Consider the following 17,819-nt stretch of genomic DNA (forward strand, 5'->3'; position numbering starts at 1 on the left):
ATGGACCCCTGGGATGGTAGTTAGCCAGAGAGGTCGTGCACGGATAAAGGCTCAAATTGAGATATTGGCCACGGATGTCCAGAACAAGGCTGAGGGTGTCAAGAAAAGATAAAAACAAGCAGGTCGAAGTCTCCACAGGGGGTGAGTTAACTAAATAGTGGAAGTCTGCACAGGTGAACTTTCCATCTGCTAAAGGGAATTCGGTCACTGTGAATTGCAACCACATCCAGAGTTCTCTCTATTACTTGTCTGAGGTGGAACAAAAGAGGAAATCTGGTCTTTTTACATGGATGGCAAGAGGCCAAACTAAATCCCTTGAAACCGACAGCAGGTCACATGTGCTCACTGAGATGGGATAATATTTCCTCATGTGTTAATTCAGGTTTAGATCTTATCTGCTGGGCACTGTTAAATATATAAAGCAGATGAGTAGATCTTAGATCCGCATGGAGGAGCGAGCCAGGAGTGTATTTGAGCAGTCCTCATTGTCCTCCTGTTTCTGTCATTCAACCAAATGAAGTCATAATAGAGCCTGACACTAATACTCATCAGGTTTCATTTACTGTTGTATTCACTGCCGAGAATCTGCATCCAATCACTGTGCAGGAAGGAACACCTCTCGGTAAGCGATACTTCGTCAGGATGTGTGATGTGATGAAATTTGTAACCCTTTTCCGCACTTCTTTGCCGTTATTATCGCATGGCAGAAACCATTAGCTTCAGTTTTAAACGGAAACATGAATGCCTTCTGGCACTCATCATTTAAGAAACATATATGAAAGCCAGACAAAAAGACAAATGCCAAAACAACCGATTAGTGGACTATGGATGGGGCTATGAATGCCTTTCTAGTTTCCAAAACTGTGTCCTAACAACAACAGCTGCCTGTCAGTCTTGACCACATGTTGCAGGCAGTGCTGGTGTGTACGGCTGCAATTCCAACACTTCCTGTTCCATTACTGAAGTGCTTGACCTTTCACCCCCCTCCTCCCCTCCATCTCATGACAGGGTGTGCATGTGTGGGAGGACAAGGAGCGGACATTGAGCGCGCATATGTAAGTGCATGTGTGTGCGGTGGTGGTACACCAGGGTATGAATAAGTCCCAGAGGGCATGAATATGCTTCCCATGACATGACTTTAGACTAAACAGCCGGGCTCTCGACCCAGACATCCGCCTGTCATTCTCCCCCTAAACCGCAATGAGCGGAAAAGGGAACAAAACATGGGAATACAAATACACAGAGACATCTCCCTTTTCTGTCTCATTATCCTCCTTTTGTGGCCAAGTCGTCCCTGTGGCCCTCCTGGTCCAGGTGAAAGACTTCCTCACGCTCTTTTGCTCTTTGTACTCAGTGAATGAGGAAGAAAGAGAATAAGAGAGGGAAAGATAAAGAGAGAGTGCCTATGGACACAAAGGGCAGTGTACCCCTCCCAGGAAGTCTGGAAGAGAGGGAGAAAAAAACACACATCTTCAGAGGAAGGAGGAGGGAACAGCGGCATTGTACCCTCCTTCCTGACTCATTGTGTGTGTGTGTGTGTGTGTGTGTGTGTGTGTGTCTGACTGTGAGAGTGAATTCAGAAGCAAGCCAGTCTATTCAGATAGAAGAAAGCTAACACATTTAGGCCCCACCATGACAAACAGTAGACACACAAGCGTGCGCGCGCTCCCTCACAATTGCACACAAGCATCTAGGCCCGCTCTAAGGCGGTGTCTGTGCACTGACTACCAGTTGCATTGTGTGGAATAAAGATCCTCTTTCATCGTGGACTTAACTGTTTCAAAGAGCTAAGCGTAGAGGATCAGACTGACTGAATCCGACTGAAGACGTTCCTGTCATAGTTACAGTAAAACAGATTCAAGGTGTGGCTCAAGCGTCGCGAAAGGCACAACGCGTTGCCTCCCGGCTCTGGTTGATGATTTCTTCTGATGATCTGTTGCTCTAATGTTCGTCACAGATAAGCTGCTTTCAAAGGGTGCAGAGCTTACCGACATTACTGGCTGTTTGTTTGGTAGGAGTTTCCTACCTAAGCGAGGGAGAAGGGGATTGACAAGGAGGCAAGAAGAAAGAGAACAAGGGAAGAGGAGGAAGTGAGAGGGAAGACCTGAGGGTAGAGCTCAGAGTCTTCTGTCTATGAAGCGTCTTCTGTGTCCTGAAAAAAAAAGCATAAAAAAAGTCTCCCTCAAGGGCAAAAATGTTATCCAGCCTGTTTAATGGTTCTGCCGGTTTTCATTTATCCTTCAGCAACAAGGCAGAATCAGTTTCAAAACTATTTTTCCACGTCCGTTGTCAGTTTTGTCGGACTGACACATTTCGAGACTGATGATAAAAACAGACACCTGATCGCCGATCGCATCTGTTGCGCCCTGAGGGTGCATTCACTCGAGGGTGGTCTTTCACCGTCTCACAAAAGCCACCTGGAGCCTGCACAGTGTACGAGCGCCGCTGGACGAGGCGACTGTCTGCTCGTGTGCATGTCTGAAGATGAACGGGGCTCCTTCTCATGTGATCTGGCCAGTTGTTTTTGCGGCGTTAAATCACCAGCTCTTGTCAGAGACGCTTTAAGGTTGCAAGTGGCAACAACGGAGCTATAGGGGCGCACTGACACCCACACGCACGCCGCCTTTGATCACAGCGCTGATAACATGCCTCTGCAGACAGCAGCCTACTTAGTTGAAGGCATCGAAAGGAAATATGATAAAACACATTATTGCAACTACTGGACTGTGTAACCCCAAATTGAAATTTGAAACCGCAACGAGGAGAGAAAGAATGAGTGTGACTGATCGAGGCACAGGAGAGCAGGCAAGAACGAGCCTCAGCTGATGAATGGAACCTCCGTTTCTTCATGCTTCTCTTACCCCCTTAAGACAAGCTCTTGCTATAGTTACTCTTTCACTCACTGCATAAAGCATTCATATTTGCTTTCTTCCTGTGCCAAGCGTCCTCTGCTGACTCCCCAGGCATTTCTCACAGACTTATCAAGGGCCTAAATGATCTATCAGACCCCATTGTGCATCTTCATCCAATGGAACAGTGCGTTTATGTGTGTGACTGTTTACTTTTACTTCCAGTTGTAGCAACATTTGCAAAAAAATATGAAAAACCCACTGAAGGCATGCACATGACAGAGACGAAAGCAGGTAGGAGCAGATTTATTTTATTTTTTTTAACAGCTGTTGCTTTTGAGGGAAGAGCATGGGGTCACCATGTCTGCATCCCGGGTCTTTTAATAAATCATATGGTTCTACGGGTCATTATTCAGCAGCACAGTGAGGGACCGTGGGGAGGAGACCTCTGTGTCATTCTCACCCTCTTTTGCTCTCGCACATATACTGTGCCCATAAACTGGGGAGGCAAAATATCTAATTGTGAACATCTCAAAAGCTACAGAGCTGCTCTTTCCCTAATTTCTTTTTGTGGCCGTTTATTTGCGCTGAAAATATCTGCACGTCACAGTGCCAGCCGACACAATGCACATGTGGTAGTCATCAATCATAATTATCATGGTTTAAAAAAGCCACAGCTGTTATTTGATTTTAAAAACAAGCCATAGCCCAGCGCCTTCCAACGATATGTCAAGTTGTCAGCAGAGACCTTGGCCTGCACAGCAGAAACGTCTCTCTCTCTCTCTCTCTCTTTCTCCCTCCCGTTTCACAATGAACTCGTTGGAGTGAGCAGAGCCGAGCTGAGCCCAGCGCCGCTCAACCTTTCCCCATGACTCACCAGCGTGTGTCTTTATTTTTAAACATTTTCTCTCTCCAAAGCTGTGTGTTTATCCTGTCTGAGCGAAGCTGCTGTTATGGACTTCACACAACGACTGTTTATGGCTTCTTTAATCAGCACCAGATAATGAAGAGCTGTCTCCATCTGTGGGTGCATCCCCAGAAGCTGGATGAGTGCACACGCACACACACACACACACATACGCACACACACTGACACACAGGTACATACATAATGTTCCAAGATTTCTCCCCGTAGAATCTGAGCAGAATAGGATTAAGGTGTGTATATATTGGTCGTGCTGCATGAGGTGATTGTGCTCTTTCTGTGTTGCACATGATGTCACTGAGTCTTGATTATATCAGCTATTTTTCCGTCACTGCTGTCTGATCATCTCCACCGAGGGTCTGTTATCACTTATATTTACCTCTGACTTTAATCAAGCAGTATAGACCATGACACTCGTGCTCCTTCTCAAATTACCTCATGGTGAAATAATGCCAAAAACACAGGACGATTAAAAAAAGAAAATCTTAACAGGAGGATATTTGATCCTGCACCCCGGGCCAGAACAACACCTGTGTTGACAGTGGTGATGCAGCTGTATATGATTCCAAATAAACCCACATTCAGCAAAGGTCAATACTCAACAATAGTTGTTTTTGTTTAGTGGTTTGCTTGTTTTTTTCTGAGGAGTCTACTTGGAAAATTGTTGCACTTTGGGCCTCAAATGAACAGTACACACACGCGCACACACAGTCGGCCATTGTCAAAATGCTCCGATGTTTGGTGGCCCAACATTCCACGTATATTGAAGGTGCATGTCTCGAAATTGAAGCAGCTTGAGGTTTTGACCACAGTAATAAGCTTGAAGGATATATGTGCAGTAAATGTATGATGAGAACACACACTTGTACTTCCATCTTTGTGAAGACCGTCACTGACAAATCCTAGCCCCGTGCCCATAACCTTAACCATCACAACTAAAATTTAAACCCTAACTTAAATCCATAACTTTAACCTTAAAACCAAGTTTCAACCCACAGTCTGACCAATAAATGTGCAAGGACCAGCCATATTGTCCTCACTTGATTTTGCTAGTGCAATGCATTTTCTGGTGATCACTATGTAGTGATGTAGCATGTAACACACACGCAGGTATCTCATAGGTTGATTTACTTGAATCCTCTACACTATTTTCCTTGTGGAAAGTAATGGTTTGTGGTGTATCACAGTTAAGGGACATAACATGCACTCTGAAACTTTTTTGTTAACATGTTCCTATTTTTTGCACGGCTTGTTCACTCAGTGGAGATGTTTTTGATATAAACTGGAGCCTGGAGAAGATAAAAAGATTACATGGAAACAAAATGAGATTATTCTGATTAACAATTGCCCTGCAGCGTGTTTATTATGAACACTTGTGCCTGTATTCATTTTTTTTTACATCAAAATAATTGTGCATGTTCTGTATTTACTCTGGTTTGCGGTCTCATTTATATTTTTAATTGGCCTCTCGCTGTCTTTTAAGGTGCATTATTGCCATAAACATACCGCTCTCATAAATGCATATAATGGTGCACCTGTGCTTGCAATATGTCAAAACATGCAAATAACTCAAGGCTATTTTTAAAGCAATTTTGTGATTAATGGAATTAACTGTATACAGTTGACAAATGGAGAATGCTGAGGAATTGTTTTCATAAGTGATTGCAAATGCTTAAATGTCAGCTCAGATACACAAATACCAAAGTAATCCCTGGCAGTGTTAATTCCATATCTGGTGTTGAATTTGATCATGCCTGTGGTTAAATTGATCCATTCGCAATGTTAGCTTGGCTGACTTAACAAACAAACAGAAAGTGTGTCAGAATTCCCAACTGTAAAGAGCTCCTGAGAGCACAGTTTACACTTGCTAACCCGGTGGTCTGGCTTTATGAGCAATGGTTACTGTTGTACATACAGGCACACACTCACAAGCCGCACTTTTGAAGACTCATGTGAGACCCCAAGGGCTATGAAAGCAAAGAAGTGGTGACGTAACACATCTTAGCTTTTGGTGTGTTTATCAAAGAGATGACCTGACATGACTTGGACCGCAGGACTGTATGTTTTCTACCAGAGTCTGACACAAAAGTCATCCTCAAACTTTTCCCAAAGTGTATGTGTTTGTGCGTGTGCGAAATAAATGTGCGTGTGCATGCATGCATTTATCTGAGCATCCTGTACGTCTCCCTTTGACCGCAACACAGCTGCATCAACACTCACCCTTCAACGCACCCTCTCACATCAGTGTGTGTGTCAGAGACGCGGAGAAATGGAGTCCACGTACGTTCCAACTATGAACGAATGCAGAAATGAGGAGGTCTCCTGAGAAACCTGAAAGAGAAGAAAAGAACAGGAAAGATGGAGACGGGGAACAGAGGGATTCATATAAAGAGAGACTGAGGGGTCAGACCTCGGAGAAGGTAGAATGAAACATCTGGAAAAGAGAGAGTCACTGGGACCAGGAGGAAATTGCAGCTGCCCAACAATGATTCATTGGGGAAAATTCTGCTCTACATCTCCCTCTCGTCCTCCAACCATTCTATCTAACCCTCTCACCTCTCCATAGTCGTTACTCCCCACTTGGAATGATTGATCACAGCAATTTTGCATGTCCCGAGCACCTTCAAAGACCATCTGAAATGTTCACGCTGATTGATACTTTGATACTAAGGCGTGCCCTCTTTTCCCTCTCCAGTGACCTGAGCATGAACAACATCAGTGAGATCCAGTCTGGAGCCTTCCAGCGGCTGCACCTGCTGTCAGAACTGTGAGTAAAATCATTCAATCTGGATTCATCGGATAAATCTCCAAGCGCACATAGTACACATGACAAGAAACAGTTGTTCCGAGAGCTGCTGATGTCCCCGGTGATGGGGATTGATGGCTGTGGCCTGCTTCTGATTTCTCTTACCAGGAAACAGCCTGCAGCAATAACAAGTAGATAGTGGGGGTGTTGGCGAGGACATAATAGTCAGAGAGTGAATATTTGGTCCTGAAAGTCTTTAGCGAGCATCCAAGCAGCCGCTCTCTCTGACTTGAGTTTCTGGACTGCTCAGCAGGAACAATATACACACACAGACACAAGCCCCTGCCAAAGCAAACACAGTTTTCAGGACTGAAGAAACTGGAAAAAAGTAAATTTATTTGCTCTTCTTGTTTATAGCATTAAGAATAGCTACAGCTCTGTGTCATTAGAAATGCTTTGATAGAGGAGCCAGGAAGAGAACTGAGTTGAATGTTGATCAGACACAAGCTGTGCTTTTGGGCTCAACAATATAAGTAAGGGGAAAGTTGAAACAGTATGTTAAAACAAGCAAATCACAGGGAAGGAAAGTCAGCTGATGAGCCAAATTACTTGACTTATTTCTTTGAAGTACAGCATTCATTCTCCTGCCACAACAAAATCACACCAAACTTTCTTGCAGGCGGCGATCAGCCCATATCTGATTTGACCGCTCAGCAAAATTTGGTCGAGTCTCATTTTGACAAAGAGTTCCCACAGATATGCTCCAAGGGGTTTGAATGTACGTATTGTGTAATTTGCAGGGCTTATGTGTACATTAGACTGCACCTGATTCTTCTACTTCTGAAGCCTGCAGAGTATGTGTGTGTGTGTGTGTGTGTGTGTGTGTGTGTGTGTGTGTGTGTGTGTGTGTGTGTGTGCATTTCCCTGCTGTGTTTGAACAGTCCAGTGTTTTCTTTGCTAATTCTTGCAGCTGCAGCCTGTCAGGCATGAGCTAATGATGATGAAAGTAAAACGTTAGCATGAACGCCGTTCTGAGTTTCTGCATCAGAGAGTAATGCAGAAAGGATTGTGACGCCTTGATTACAGGGAATTCAATTCAAGACTCATGTTTAAATATTGCTGATGATGTGTTCATAATTCCAAGTATGAAAAAAACCCACAGAAGTGCTCCAAATTGCTGCTGACATTTGAGTACAGTGGGACCTCTACTTACGAAATTAATTGGTTCCGGAAGTTGTTTCGTAACCGGAAATTACGTAAGTAGAGACGCGTGTTCCATGTAAATGCCCTAATCTGTTCCAACCCCCCAAAAATTCGGACATATTTTTTTTATAAATCATAAAAATGCATCAAAACATGTAACAAATACATGTTACAATTAGATTACTGCACAATAAATGTAGGAATTCAGTGCAAGGCTTCTCCAGGAACAAAATGAACTTTATTACAGGCTAATCTTACATTAGCCATCATTACTAGCAACAAACGTTAACACTTGTGGTAACACCACCATCTAATGGACAAACATACGAACACCCACAATAAATCCCGAAGACGACGAAGAAGACGCTGGGATACACACAAACTTGTCCAGATTGACGTCCCTCCTAGCCAGTGGGATGACAGGACGATGCTAGGCGATAGCCAATGGCAGAGCAGCTACAAGCATGTTTGCGTTCGCTAAACTCCGCGAGCTGCGAGTAGCATATTTTTGCCTTTCGTATACTGAAATTTCTTTCGTAACAAGAGGAAATATTTTCCCGTTGAGACGTTTCGTAACCTGAACATTTCGCATGTAGAGACGTTCGTAAGTAGAGGTCCCACTGTATATGGGTTTGGGAGCTGCGAACTAGACTGCACGTCACCTGCAGAACTGGTCTGTTCCGAGAAAAATGTTTCCAACCAGGAACATGCAATTCTTTCACGGCATATTTCTGACGTCCGCTGTTTACAAGATTTTCAAAGCTGGAAAAAAAACCAACATAATAATTACATGAAACATGATATAAAGCTTAGTTAAAACACAAACAGTTGACTTGAGGGCGAGAGCGTTTGATGTGGGTCAATGGCACTTGTTGGGAGAGGCGAAGGCCAGGCAGGTTGCGACTGGCAGAGTGATAAATTGTTTGATGTTACGCTCTTCCTCCCTCCCTCCTTTGCAACTCAACTCTACCGACCCCATCTCTATTTTACTGTAGGCTATTGCAAGAGCCCCTTTGAGAGTTTCTCCACCCACCCCTGAATTTATTGGCTGTCTGTGAACTCTTACAAACGAGAGCAAATCTACTCATGGCAGGAACGTTAGCTTTCATCCTGTTTTGCACTATGGGGACAAATAAAGTCTTATGAGGAACTTTAGGAGTTCTTCTAAAGTACAGATCATAAATGTGCAACAGTGTCGTGCCCTCCTTATCTAGCCGCTCAGTTTTATGTAAGTGTAAGCGATCCAGATCCAGACTCTGATCAGAATACATCCTGGGGTCATATGCAAACAACATGCCAAAGTCAAACCAAGCCCTTGCACAACTCTGTAGATCTCTGTTGATAGGAAATATGCAAATATACAGAGGTAAAATATATAGAATTGGGACAAAGTGTAAGAAATGTCACCGCCTGCTCTATTTTGAACAATGCTCTATTCAAATCATTCCTGCAAATATTGCATAACTGCACCAACAAGGAAACTAACAAAAGGCTCATGGATGCCACTTTTTTGACGGGGTAATATGATATGAGTCTAATTACCCCTTCTTGTTTCCTTTGCCATTAACTTGAATTCTTATTGAACTTGGATCCCTCTCATTAAGTCTTCATTTACCACTTTGATGAGTAATGTCTTCATTCAAACAGACAAACATGCAACTGTCACCAGACAGAGCATGAAGAGAGGCGACGGAGAGGCAGACAGCTTGTCTATACTGTAGATTAATGAAAGGGAAGCAAAGTTCTCATTTTGGTCCAGCCTCAAAAACTGGGTACTATCCAACATGTCAAAGACAGCCGCTCTCTTCCAACGCTCTGATCTAATATATAAAATGCACCATCCATCCTGATGTAATTGCAACCTGGAGCGATCGTGAACGGTGATTTAAGGTGAATTTTTGCACAAAGGTACTTCCTGAAAACCACTTTAGCAGGCTGATCATATTTCCCCGTCTTCTTCCTTCGACTCCCTTTATAATCAGCCGGTTGAGTCGCCTTTCTGTTGCTGCTCTTATCATTATCTGGAACTGTCACTGGTGCTAATTAAAAAGCTGAACCTTACCCCTCCCGCATGGCCTGACGAGTTAATTGTTGGCTGTTGGTTATATTAAAGTTGATATTGGCCGTTCCTGTTTGACAGACTATTGAAAAATTGAGTGAAAACTGTCCACATTCTGTCTTGTGTTATCTTGTTTTCTGTGGTATGCTGCGATGATAAACTGTCCCTCCACCTCTCCGTCTCTGATAACTTGTGAACGTTTTTGGTGGAAGTTGGCTCATCTCCCTTTAAAAGATAGGAGAGACCCTCTTTTGATAGACTGGATTGTGGCCTACGTAGGAGGGACAGGCTGAAATGTTCTAAGCGAGTTAAATCTTTACCATTTGCCAAGACTTTTTGTTTTGTCTTCTTGTATTTCCCTTTGACAAACGTGCACGTCGCTTTCTGTGGTCGCTTCAGAGGTTAACACCAGGTTAAGTGGTTGACCCTCAGGTTGCACCTCTGAACAGAAGGAGGCATAACATGTCTATTGATGGACTGAGGGCGGTAAAGGTCACACATGCATGTGTTCTTGCATACCCCACCCAACACCCACACTGCCCACCCCCCGATATGATCTGTTTATCCTCTCCTCCTTCTTTCATCATTCTCCCAGCGCTATCACACAGACTGGGGATTTTTATCATTGTTTTTGGGCAATAGCACAGAGATACATACGATAATCACCGCTTGGTATGCTTCACTAAAGCCCCATATTGATCAGCTGTGATATCAGGGTTGCTAAGTTACCGGCCGTCCCACGTCTTCTCGATGTTTTGAAACAACTCAAGCTCTTCAGCTTTATCTAAGCCTCCTTCCAATAAAGCAGAATTATGTTGGGATGGACTTTTCCATTTTTTTTATCTTTGCAGTCTGGGGGCCAAGAAAAATTTTAACCATCCCCAAATTAAATTAAAAGAAAAAACAGTTGGCGACTCGGCTTGACAAGAGCAAGGCGCCTTTCATTATAATCAGATTGATGTGGAATGACTGAGCGGTTAAGTGTGGAACATTCACTCGTATGTAAGATCATTTACGCACACACATACACACACATAAACACGCACTGATATCATGGAAAGAGTTGCTCAATGGCAACCGTCAGCCTTATATTGATGTCTATCAAGAATGCCTGCGTTTCTTCCCTTTAGCATCCATCTTCACTTTGGATGTAATTATCCGTTTGACAAATGAAGTGGGCAAAAAAAAAAAGCACGAATCTACTCTGATGGTGTTTTGGCTGAAATGGCACAGCTAATAAAGAAAGGGTGGTTGGCAGTAAGATGTGTGCAGCATACCCTGGCCTTAACTACAATGTTTGTTTTCTAAAACTCAATTACTCACCATCCTTATCCTCCCAGTGAAAATACAGTTACCTAAAATCTACAAATCTTTTCTTCCCCCATAACTGTCTGTAATTAATCAGCACATCTGAACAGCCACCAAAAGAAAATTCATTGCAGAGAGCAGGCCTAGGTCAGTTTTACAGGGGTCGGGATCATTGTAGGAACTTGCAATTGTTATTCTGGGAGATGTGGTCACAGAAATGGTCCTCTGTGACCGGCTTGTGCAATAGCAAAAACTGGCATAGCACTGTGGAAGCAGAGGTATTGTCCTCTTAGGAGACCAAAGGGGCAGTATACAGGTTTCTTTATGGTTGAAATTCAGATCCTAATCCAGCTGAACTCCATAATCTTGAAATGAGAATGCATTTTGGACTGTTTGGGCTTCAATCCACAGATGATCTCTCTTTTGAGACGTCACATGGGGCCATCAAATGAAGTTTGAGCAATTTTGAACGAGTGGGTTTTTTCAGTCACGATTAACCAGCACCACAATAGCTTGGCTAACTATCAGTGCATTTTTTTGTTTTATAAATAAGAGTCCTGTAAGAGATTTAAAATCAGCTGAGTGTGACATTTGGCCAGGGCAGTGGGGGGGGGGGGGGGGGGGGGTTGGGGGTCCTGCGGTTTGCCAGTTCTAAGAGTTCTAAGACTAAGACATGTTGACATGATTATCAGATGTCAGAGGTACTTTGGAAGCACTCATCCATCACCATCCCAGTGATAGCGCCTGGGTAAGGGTGATATCGTCTCCATATTCATATTCTGGATTCAAATGGCTGCTTGCACAGCTCACACACGTGCACAACTGCTGGACATGAGGCGGAATGTCAGGAAAATGTCACCTGTGGAGCAACGTTGTGAGGAGGATGCCAATGAGTAACATTTAACGTGCGCGTGTTTAATAAAAGTGGGTGGTCTTGAGCTGTGAGCACCAAATCTCTGTTTAAACTGTGCTTCCAGCTAGTGACCTTGAGAATTACTCTGTTGGACTGAGTGTTATTTATTTGGACATCTTATACACACTCACAAATGACCATTAGGTGCTGTGTTTGATAAACAAACTGATTGGATTGCTTGTGTGAATGTGTGTGGTTTCTCTCCCTCGCTGTCCTCAAGGCCCCTCAGAATGGGCCCAATTTCACTCAAGGACATGGAAAATAGCTCGTGCATGCTCACATAGCTCATGTGCACATACATAGTATACACCTTGTATATACACACACGTAAACACTCGCATGCACACAAATTGCTGCTAACTAAGGCTTAGCCTCTTGGATGAAGACAAGGGAATGTTGTTGCCTGTTGTGCACACCTCTCCACCTGAACATCAGCACAGGGACTCAAGATTACTGTTATATTGCACCAACAAAAAGGAGGAGGCTTTATGAAGTTCACCAAACTCATGTGCGCTTAAAGCTTGCACACACGCTATCATATATAAGGACTTCTTATTTTATTTTCTCTGACTTTTTATTTCTGGATTTCTCTTCCAGGCGAATCTCTGGAAATCAGCTGAGGTACATTCCGGGCCACGCTCTCCAGGGTCTCCATAATCTCAAAGTTCTGTAAGTAGCCCCCTTTTCTTCTTCTTCTTCTTTTGTTTCTCTCAACCAAGAACAGTGGCGGTAGAGCAATGGTTGTTTGGTATTCTGCTTGAGTTTTACTCCTGACCTGAATAAAATATGGGCCGTGTATCATGAACTGCAATTAAAATTTACGGCCTTGGATCTTTTATGCCGAAAACAAGCCCTGCGTGTGCAAACTCTCTCGCAGGTGTAATACTAGGACCTCCCAGTCGCACCACCCACCTAGATTACAGTGAGTGTAAAAAAAAAAAAATAAAATCAATTTGAAAAGTCATTCAAATCTCTCTCAACACCCCATTTGTCAGAGTGTGTTCATAGCCTTATGATCCATGGCCACCAACTGTTGCAAAAAGTGCAAAGGAACCATAAAAACCATAGTACTTTCCGAGCTGTGAGCGTACCATTTAATGAGTTGCGGTCATATTTCTAGTGGGTGGAAAACAAGAATATTAAGGAGGTTTTCATTAGCTTTGGCAAGCAACTCAGCTCTTTTAAACCTTGGCTGTGGAGCACTGCCACAATATATAAACTCCACTATAGCGTTGTGGTACATAATTTCAGGGAATCTGGGGGATTACCAGGCACAACACTTGATCATTTTTTATTTTTCTGGTATGAAACATATATTGAGTGAACCAGCAAAAGCCTATTATGTCATTACTACATAAGAAAACACTCCCTGAGTTTGTACAAGTCTGCAGAAACACTGTAACACCCTAGAAAAAAAGCCTCTCTAACACGCTATAAAGCAGCGAAATGTCAGTCAATGGTGGCAAACACGACCTTGTTAACTACAAGGTCTCTGCTCACACCCCTGAAACACACTACAATGTGATGAATAAATGCCCCATAAGGGAATTTTTCTTTAGCCAATTTCATGTATTTTTCATAGCATCATCATCATCCCATAGGGAAGATTACCATTCATGCTTTACACATCTGGGTAGCATTGTTTTATACTACGCACCAGATAGGCAAATAAGATGCCCTTTATACCTTGAAACAACGCTCAAATATGGGTAAGAACAACAGTAAAGTACTTAAACAAAGTCTAATTGCACCACTGCACTGAAAATATTGAAAACTTTTAAAAGACAAATAAAGTATTGCTTGAATTTCAGATGTTTTAGGGCTAATATGGCCCCATGTTTTCAGGTTAGGGGCAGCATGGCGCTGCAGTGGGCATCGCACTGGTGACTACTTACCTTGTGTGGTACTGTCCGATGACTGGCAATGACATGATTAACAACAAAAAAAGAACAAAAACTTTAGAGAGAGAAAGTGAGAGAGGGACGGAGAGGAAAGAGAGAGTGGGCTATTGTTTGCTCCCCACTTCCTTCTCGCGTTTTGCTTCATTCTTTCGAGAATGACATCAGCAGCCCACCCAAGGAGCGTCTCTTTTCATCTGCCCTCTGCTCTTTCACTCCACTTCAAGCTTGCGCTGGTCTTTTCCTCCGTGTGTCAGATTTCCCCTCATGATGGAATTATTTGTTCCGCTCGATGTGCCCTCATGCACATCACATTACTCTCAATCACGCACAGACCTATTACACCTATGAATGACTAATTTCACTGTGTTTTTTCAGGATGCTGCAGAATAATCAACTGGAGAGACTTCCTGACGATGCTCCTTGGGACCTGCCTAACTTACTGTCCCTGTGAGTCTTTACTACACACATGCACGCAGTAATCATGCTACTCGACCACAGACAGCAGGCAATAAGCAATTCCCTGGCCACCCACTCACACATCTCAGCTCCATGACCACAGCGCAGGTGTAGAGTAACACTGACATATTACAGACCATACCCCTAAAGGTCCTGTGCTGTGCTGTGCAGCCTGATGTAAGGATTCATAGCCTGACTTTGTCAGTGCAGCTCATGATAGCATCTGGAAGCCATGAGGGAAACAGCAGACACTGCAGGCCAGGGAGAGCATCTCCAATGAGCTGTGAAACAACCCTACTTTCCATCAATCCCCCCCTCTTCCTCCACCTCTCCTCCGTTCCTCTCTCACCACCCACGCCGCTACCCCCAGGCCTAATGAGAGCACTTGGTGGCATATATGTCTCAAATGCTTGGGGTCAGCTTGAAGGTTTGGTGCCTGCATGTGTGGACCACCTTACTGTATCTGTAAACTCTCATGTCTCTGCTCTCCGACTGTGCACCACATGTGTGTTCGACATATCTGCTTTACAAATTGATACTGAAGTGCAAATACCCATAAATGTATCCCAGCCCACATGATGTACACACACATACGTGCATGCAAACTCAAGCCCCCCCTCCTTAGAGGGGGTCTATGTCTAATGTCAGATTTATGTCATGATGCTGCCTGTCTTCAGTTGAAGTGTATGTGTGGTCTATCAAGTTTGTTCCCAGAGATGATCTTAAGTAATGAAAAAATACAAGTCAGTGTCTGTACACCACCCTTCCTCCCTCCCCTCCCCTCACACACACACACACACACACACACACACACACACACACACAGAGCCAGAGTGTAGAGACACACCTTGTCATTACTATAATGATAAGCTCACCAGAGAAAGATTACTGGAACGGCTTTTGAGAGTGAAGCTTGCCGGCGCCTCTCGCTGACATAAAACGCAGCAGGTAGAAAGACAGTTGGCGCGCAGGCTTTAAACAGGTATAAAAGTGCAAAGGAGGTTGACTTTTGAAAATTAATCATGTCTTAATCTTGGATGAGATTCTTTTTGTTTGCGGTGAAGTGAAGCCGAGTTAAGAAATTTGTCTCACCCTTTGGGAGGGGCTAATTAAACCTGAGAGCACCGTCGCTTTGCTGGGTGCCATCAGATGGAGGCATTTTAGGTCACATACGTCGAAGGTCGAGCAGTATAAAAAGTCTGGATGACTTCCACAAGAGCAGCTCTGTTTTCAGACCCGTGACTCAGTGATAGTGAAAAAGTACTCGACAGAGTACATAGAACTGGCCATCTGGAGAAACAAGCTTGTGGAGGTTGATTCCACAGACCTCTTGGATCGTTTAAGCAAACTCCCTTTATCTTTCTGTACGTCTCTCTTGTAATCATACCTCGGACTTTGATGTGATGGACAGGAAATAGCTGCTGCTTTACTGGCTTCTGTGGAACATTCCGGGTTCTGTCTGGACCTTCGTGAGCCCTGGCAGGTCCCCTCAGAGGAGCAATTATTATTTTGCCCTGAAGAACGAACCAGAAAGTTGAAGGGTCTTCCAAGGCCTTCATCCATTCACTGGGGTCAGGGACAAACGTCCACAATTGAAGGACACCGGACGCACAGGGGTGATGTTGCTCTCTTAAGAGATATCAGTTGAGGAATGCGCCACATCCATATGTTGTTTAGAGTGCTCATAAGTGCACGATCACTCATTCTTGTGCATCTACATGCGAGCCGGATGGTGTTTCCCTGTGTTAGAGCATCTGCCAGTGTATACAGTTGCTTCTATTGATGGCAGATTTCCCTGAGGAGAAAAGCCTACGGTTCAGAGTTCAAGTTCAGATTTCACTTTGATGATGCTGTTTGTTTGGTGAGGCCTCAGAGCGGCCAAGAGACAGAGGAGGAGCTGTTGTGCAAGGATCAAATGAACCCAGTAGAAGATTGATAAGAGAAAGTGTTTAAAGGAGAACAAGGGTTAAAGAGTGAGATGCTCAAGAGTTTTCAGCATGAATGGAGATGTAAGAAACAAATGTGAGCTGCAGGGAGGAAAAGAAGATTAATGGACAAGTGTGAAGGGCCAAAAAAAGAAGAATGGCAGGAGGAAGCGGTCTCAGTTTGACAACTCTGCCCCGAGGGCATCATTTATCACTGCGGCCAGTGTGTATGTGAGCATTTATGTGCCGTATGTCACAGTCCACACTTGCAGCCCGTGAGTTGAGAGACAACGAAGAACAAAGGTCTGGTATCTTGGTTTGGTCGGCGACATGAAAGCACTTGTGTGAAAATGTTTGACTGTGTCTGGCGTCAAACATTGATTAAAGGAGCCTTGTATGCGTATAAATGGTGATAAGTAATGCCGACAGCAGGAATCCAAGAATGAAGAATAGCTGAAGAATCATCTTCAAATTTACCACACACCTTCCACATAAATAAACCAAAGTAAAATAAAACGGGCTCCTTGCAAATGCTCCTACATGTTTGTGTTTTTTCCTCGTCTTACATTTCATGCATGTCTGTGCTGGTGAGGCTTGACGTGGCTTACTTAGCATGGGAATAAATCATAAATCAGGAGATTCCAACCCTGCAACAAAGATGAAAGGAGAATTAAGGATGTGTAATTCTCATAATAACCTTCCTTTAAGCCAAAGTGTTTTCATGACACACAATCTATGATGCATGCACGCACTCGGATACACGTGAAGAACAGCAAACACTGTATTTAAGTAATTATCTCACCCTGCAGGCGTCTTGATGCTAACCTGCTGTCTGAGGTTCCGGCTTGGGCCTTCAGAGGAGTTTCCTCTATGAGGCACCTGTGGTTGGATGACAACTCCTTAACAGAAATCCCAGTGGCGGCACTAGACTCCCTGCCGTCCCTGCAGGCCATGACGCTGGCCCTCAACAAGATCACACACATTCCAGACTATGCCTTCACCAACCTCTCTGCCCTCGTTGTCCTGTAAGTGACGTCTCATTTTGACCTCTTTGGTCCGTGTTTCTTTGAAAATGATTGTTCTGTGTGATTTGGAAATTGCTGTGCGTCTGGAAATGATGAGATAATTTCTGATTTGTCCAAAACAATATTTGTGGCTATTTTTTCCCCCCAGGCACCTCCACAACAACCATATCCAGACCATGGATCCGAGATGTTTTGAAGGTTTACACAGTCTGGAGACACTGTGAGTACGAGAGGCATGCAAACACACATTTTGGACAGTAATTAGACTAAAGGTAATATGATACATTTATCTTTCCCTTCCTCAGGATTAAACCTAACCCGAATCATAACTACTGCTTCACCACCACTTCCTTCCCTCATAATGTGACCTTAACCTTATCTTCACCCTTAAAATGACCATACGCACTGGAAAGAAACTTAAATGAACCAACCTTAAGAGATTTCCATTTCAGGGCCTTCCTTTATTTTCATGGTCCTACAGGCAATTGCTAATCTATCAGAGTTAACCC

The 17,819-nt window shown here is 43.8% G+C and overlaps 1 protein-coding gene across 1 annotated transcript in view; it reads left to right on the forward strand.

Annotated features, from left to right (window-relative positions):
• The window catches only part of LOC130530585 (leucine-rich repeat-containing G-protein coupled receptor 6), a 32,094-nt gene that overhangs the window by 6,102 nt on the left and 8,173 nt on the right, over positions 1-17,819 (forward strand). The window contains exons 2-6 of the mRNA XM_057041888.1: positions 6,470-6,541; positions 12,601-12,672; positions 14,280-14,351; positions 17,095-17,310; positions 17,459-17,530. Of these exons, the coding sequence (XP_056897868.1) occupies positions 6,470-6,541; positions 12,601-12,672; positions 14,280-14,351; positions 17,095-17,310; positions 17,459-17,530 (504 nt within the window). The remainder of the gene's footprint in view (positions 1-6,469; positions 6,542-12,600; positions 12,673-14,279; positions 14,352-17,094; positions 17,311-17,458; positions 17,531-17,819) is intronic.

This window comes from Takifugu flavidus, chromosome 8 (genome assembly GCF_003711565.1).
Source record: "Takifugu flavidus isolate HTHZ2018 chromosome 8, ASM371156v2, whole genome shotgun sequence".
Lineage (NCBI taxonomy): Eukaryota > Metazoa > Chordata > Actinopteri > Tetraodontiformes > Tetraodontidae > Takifugu > Takifugu flavidus.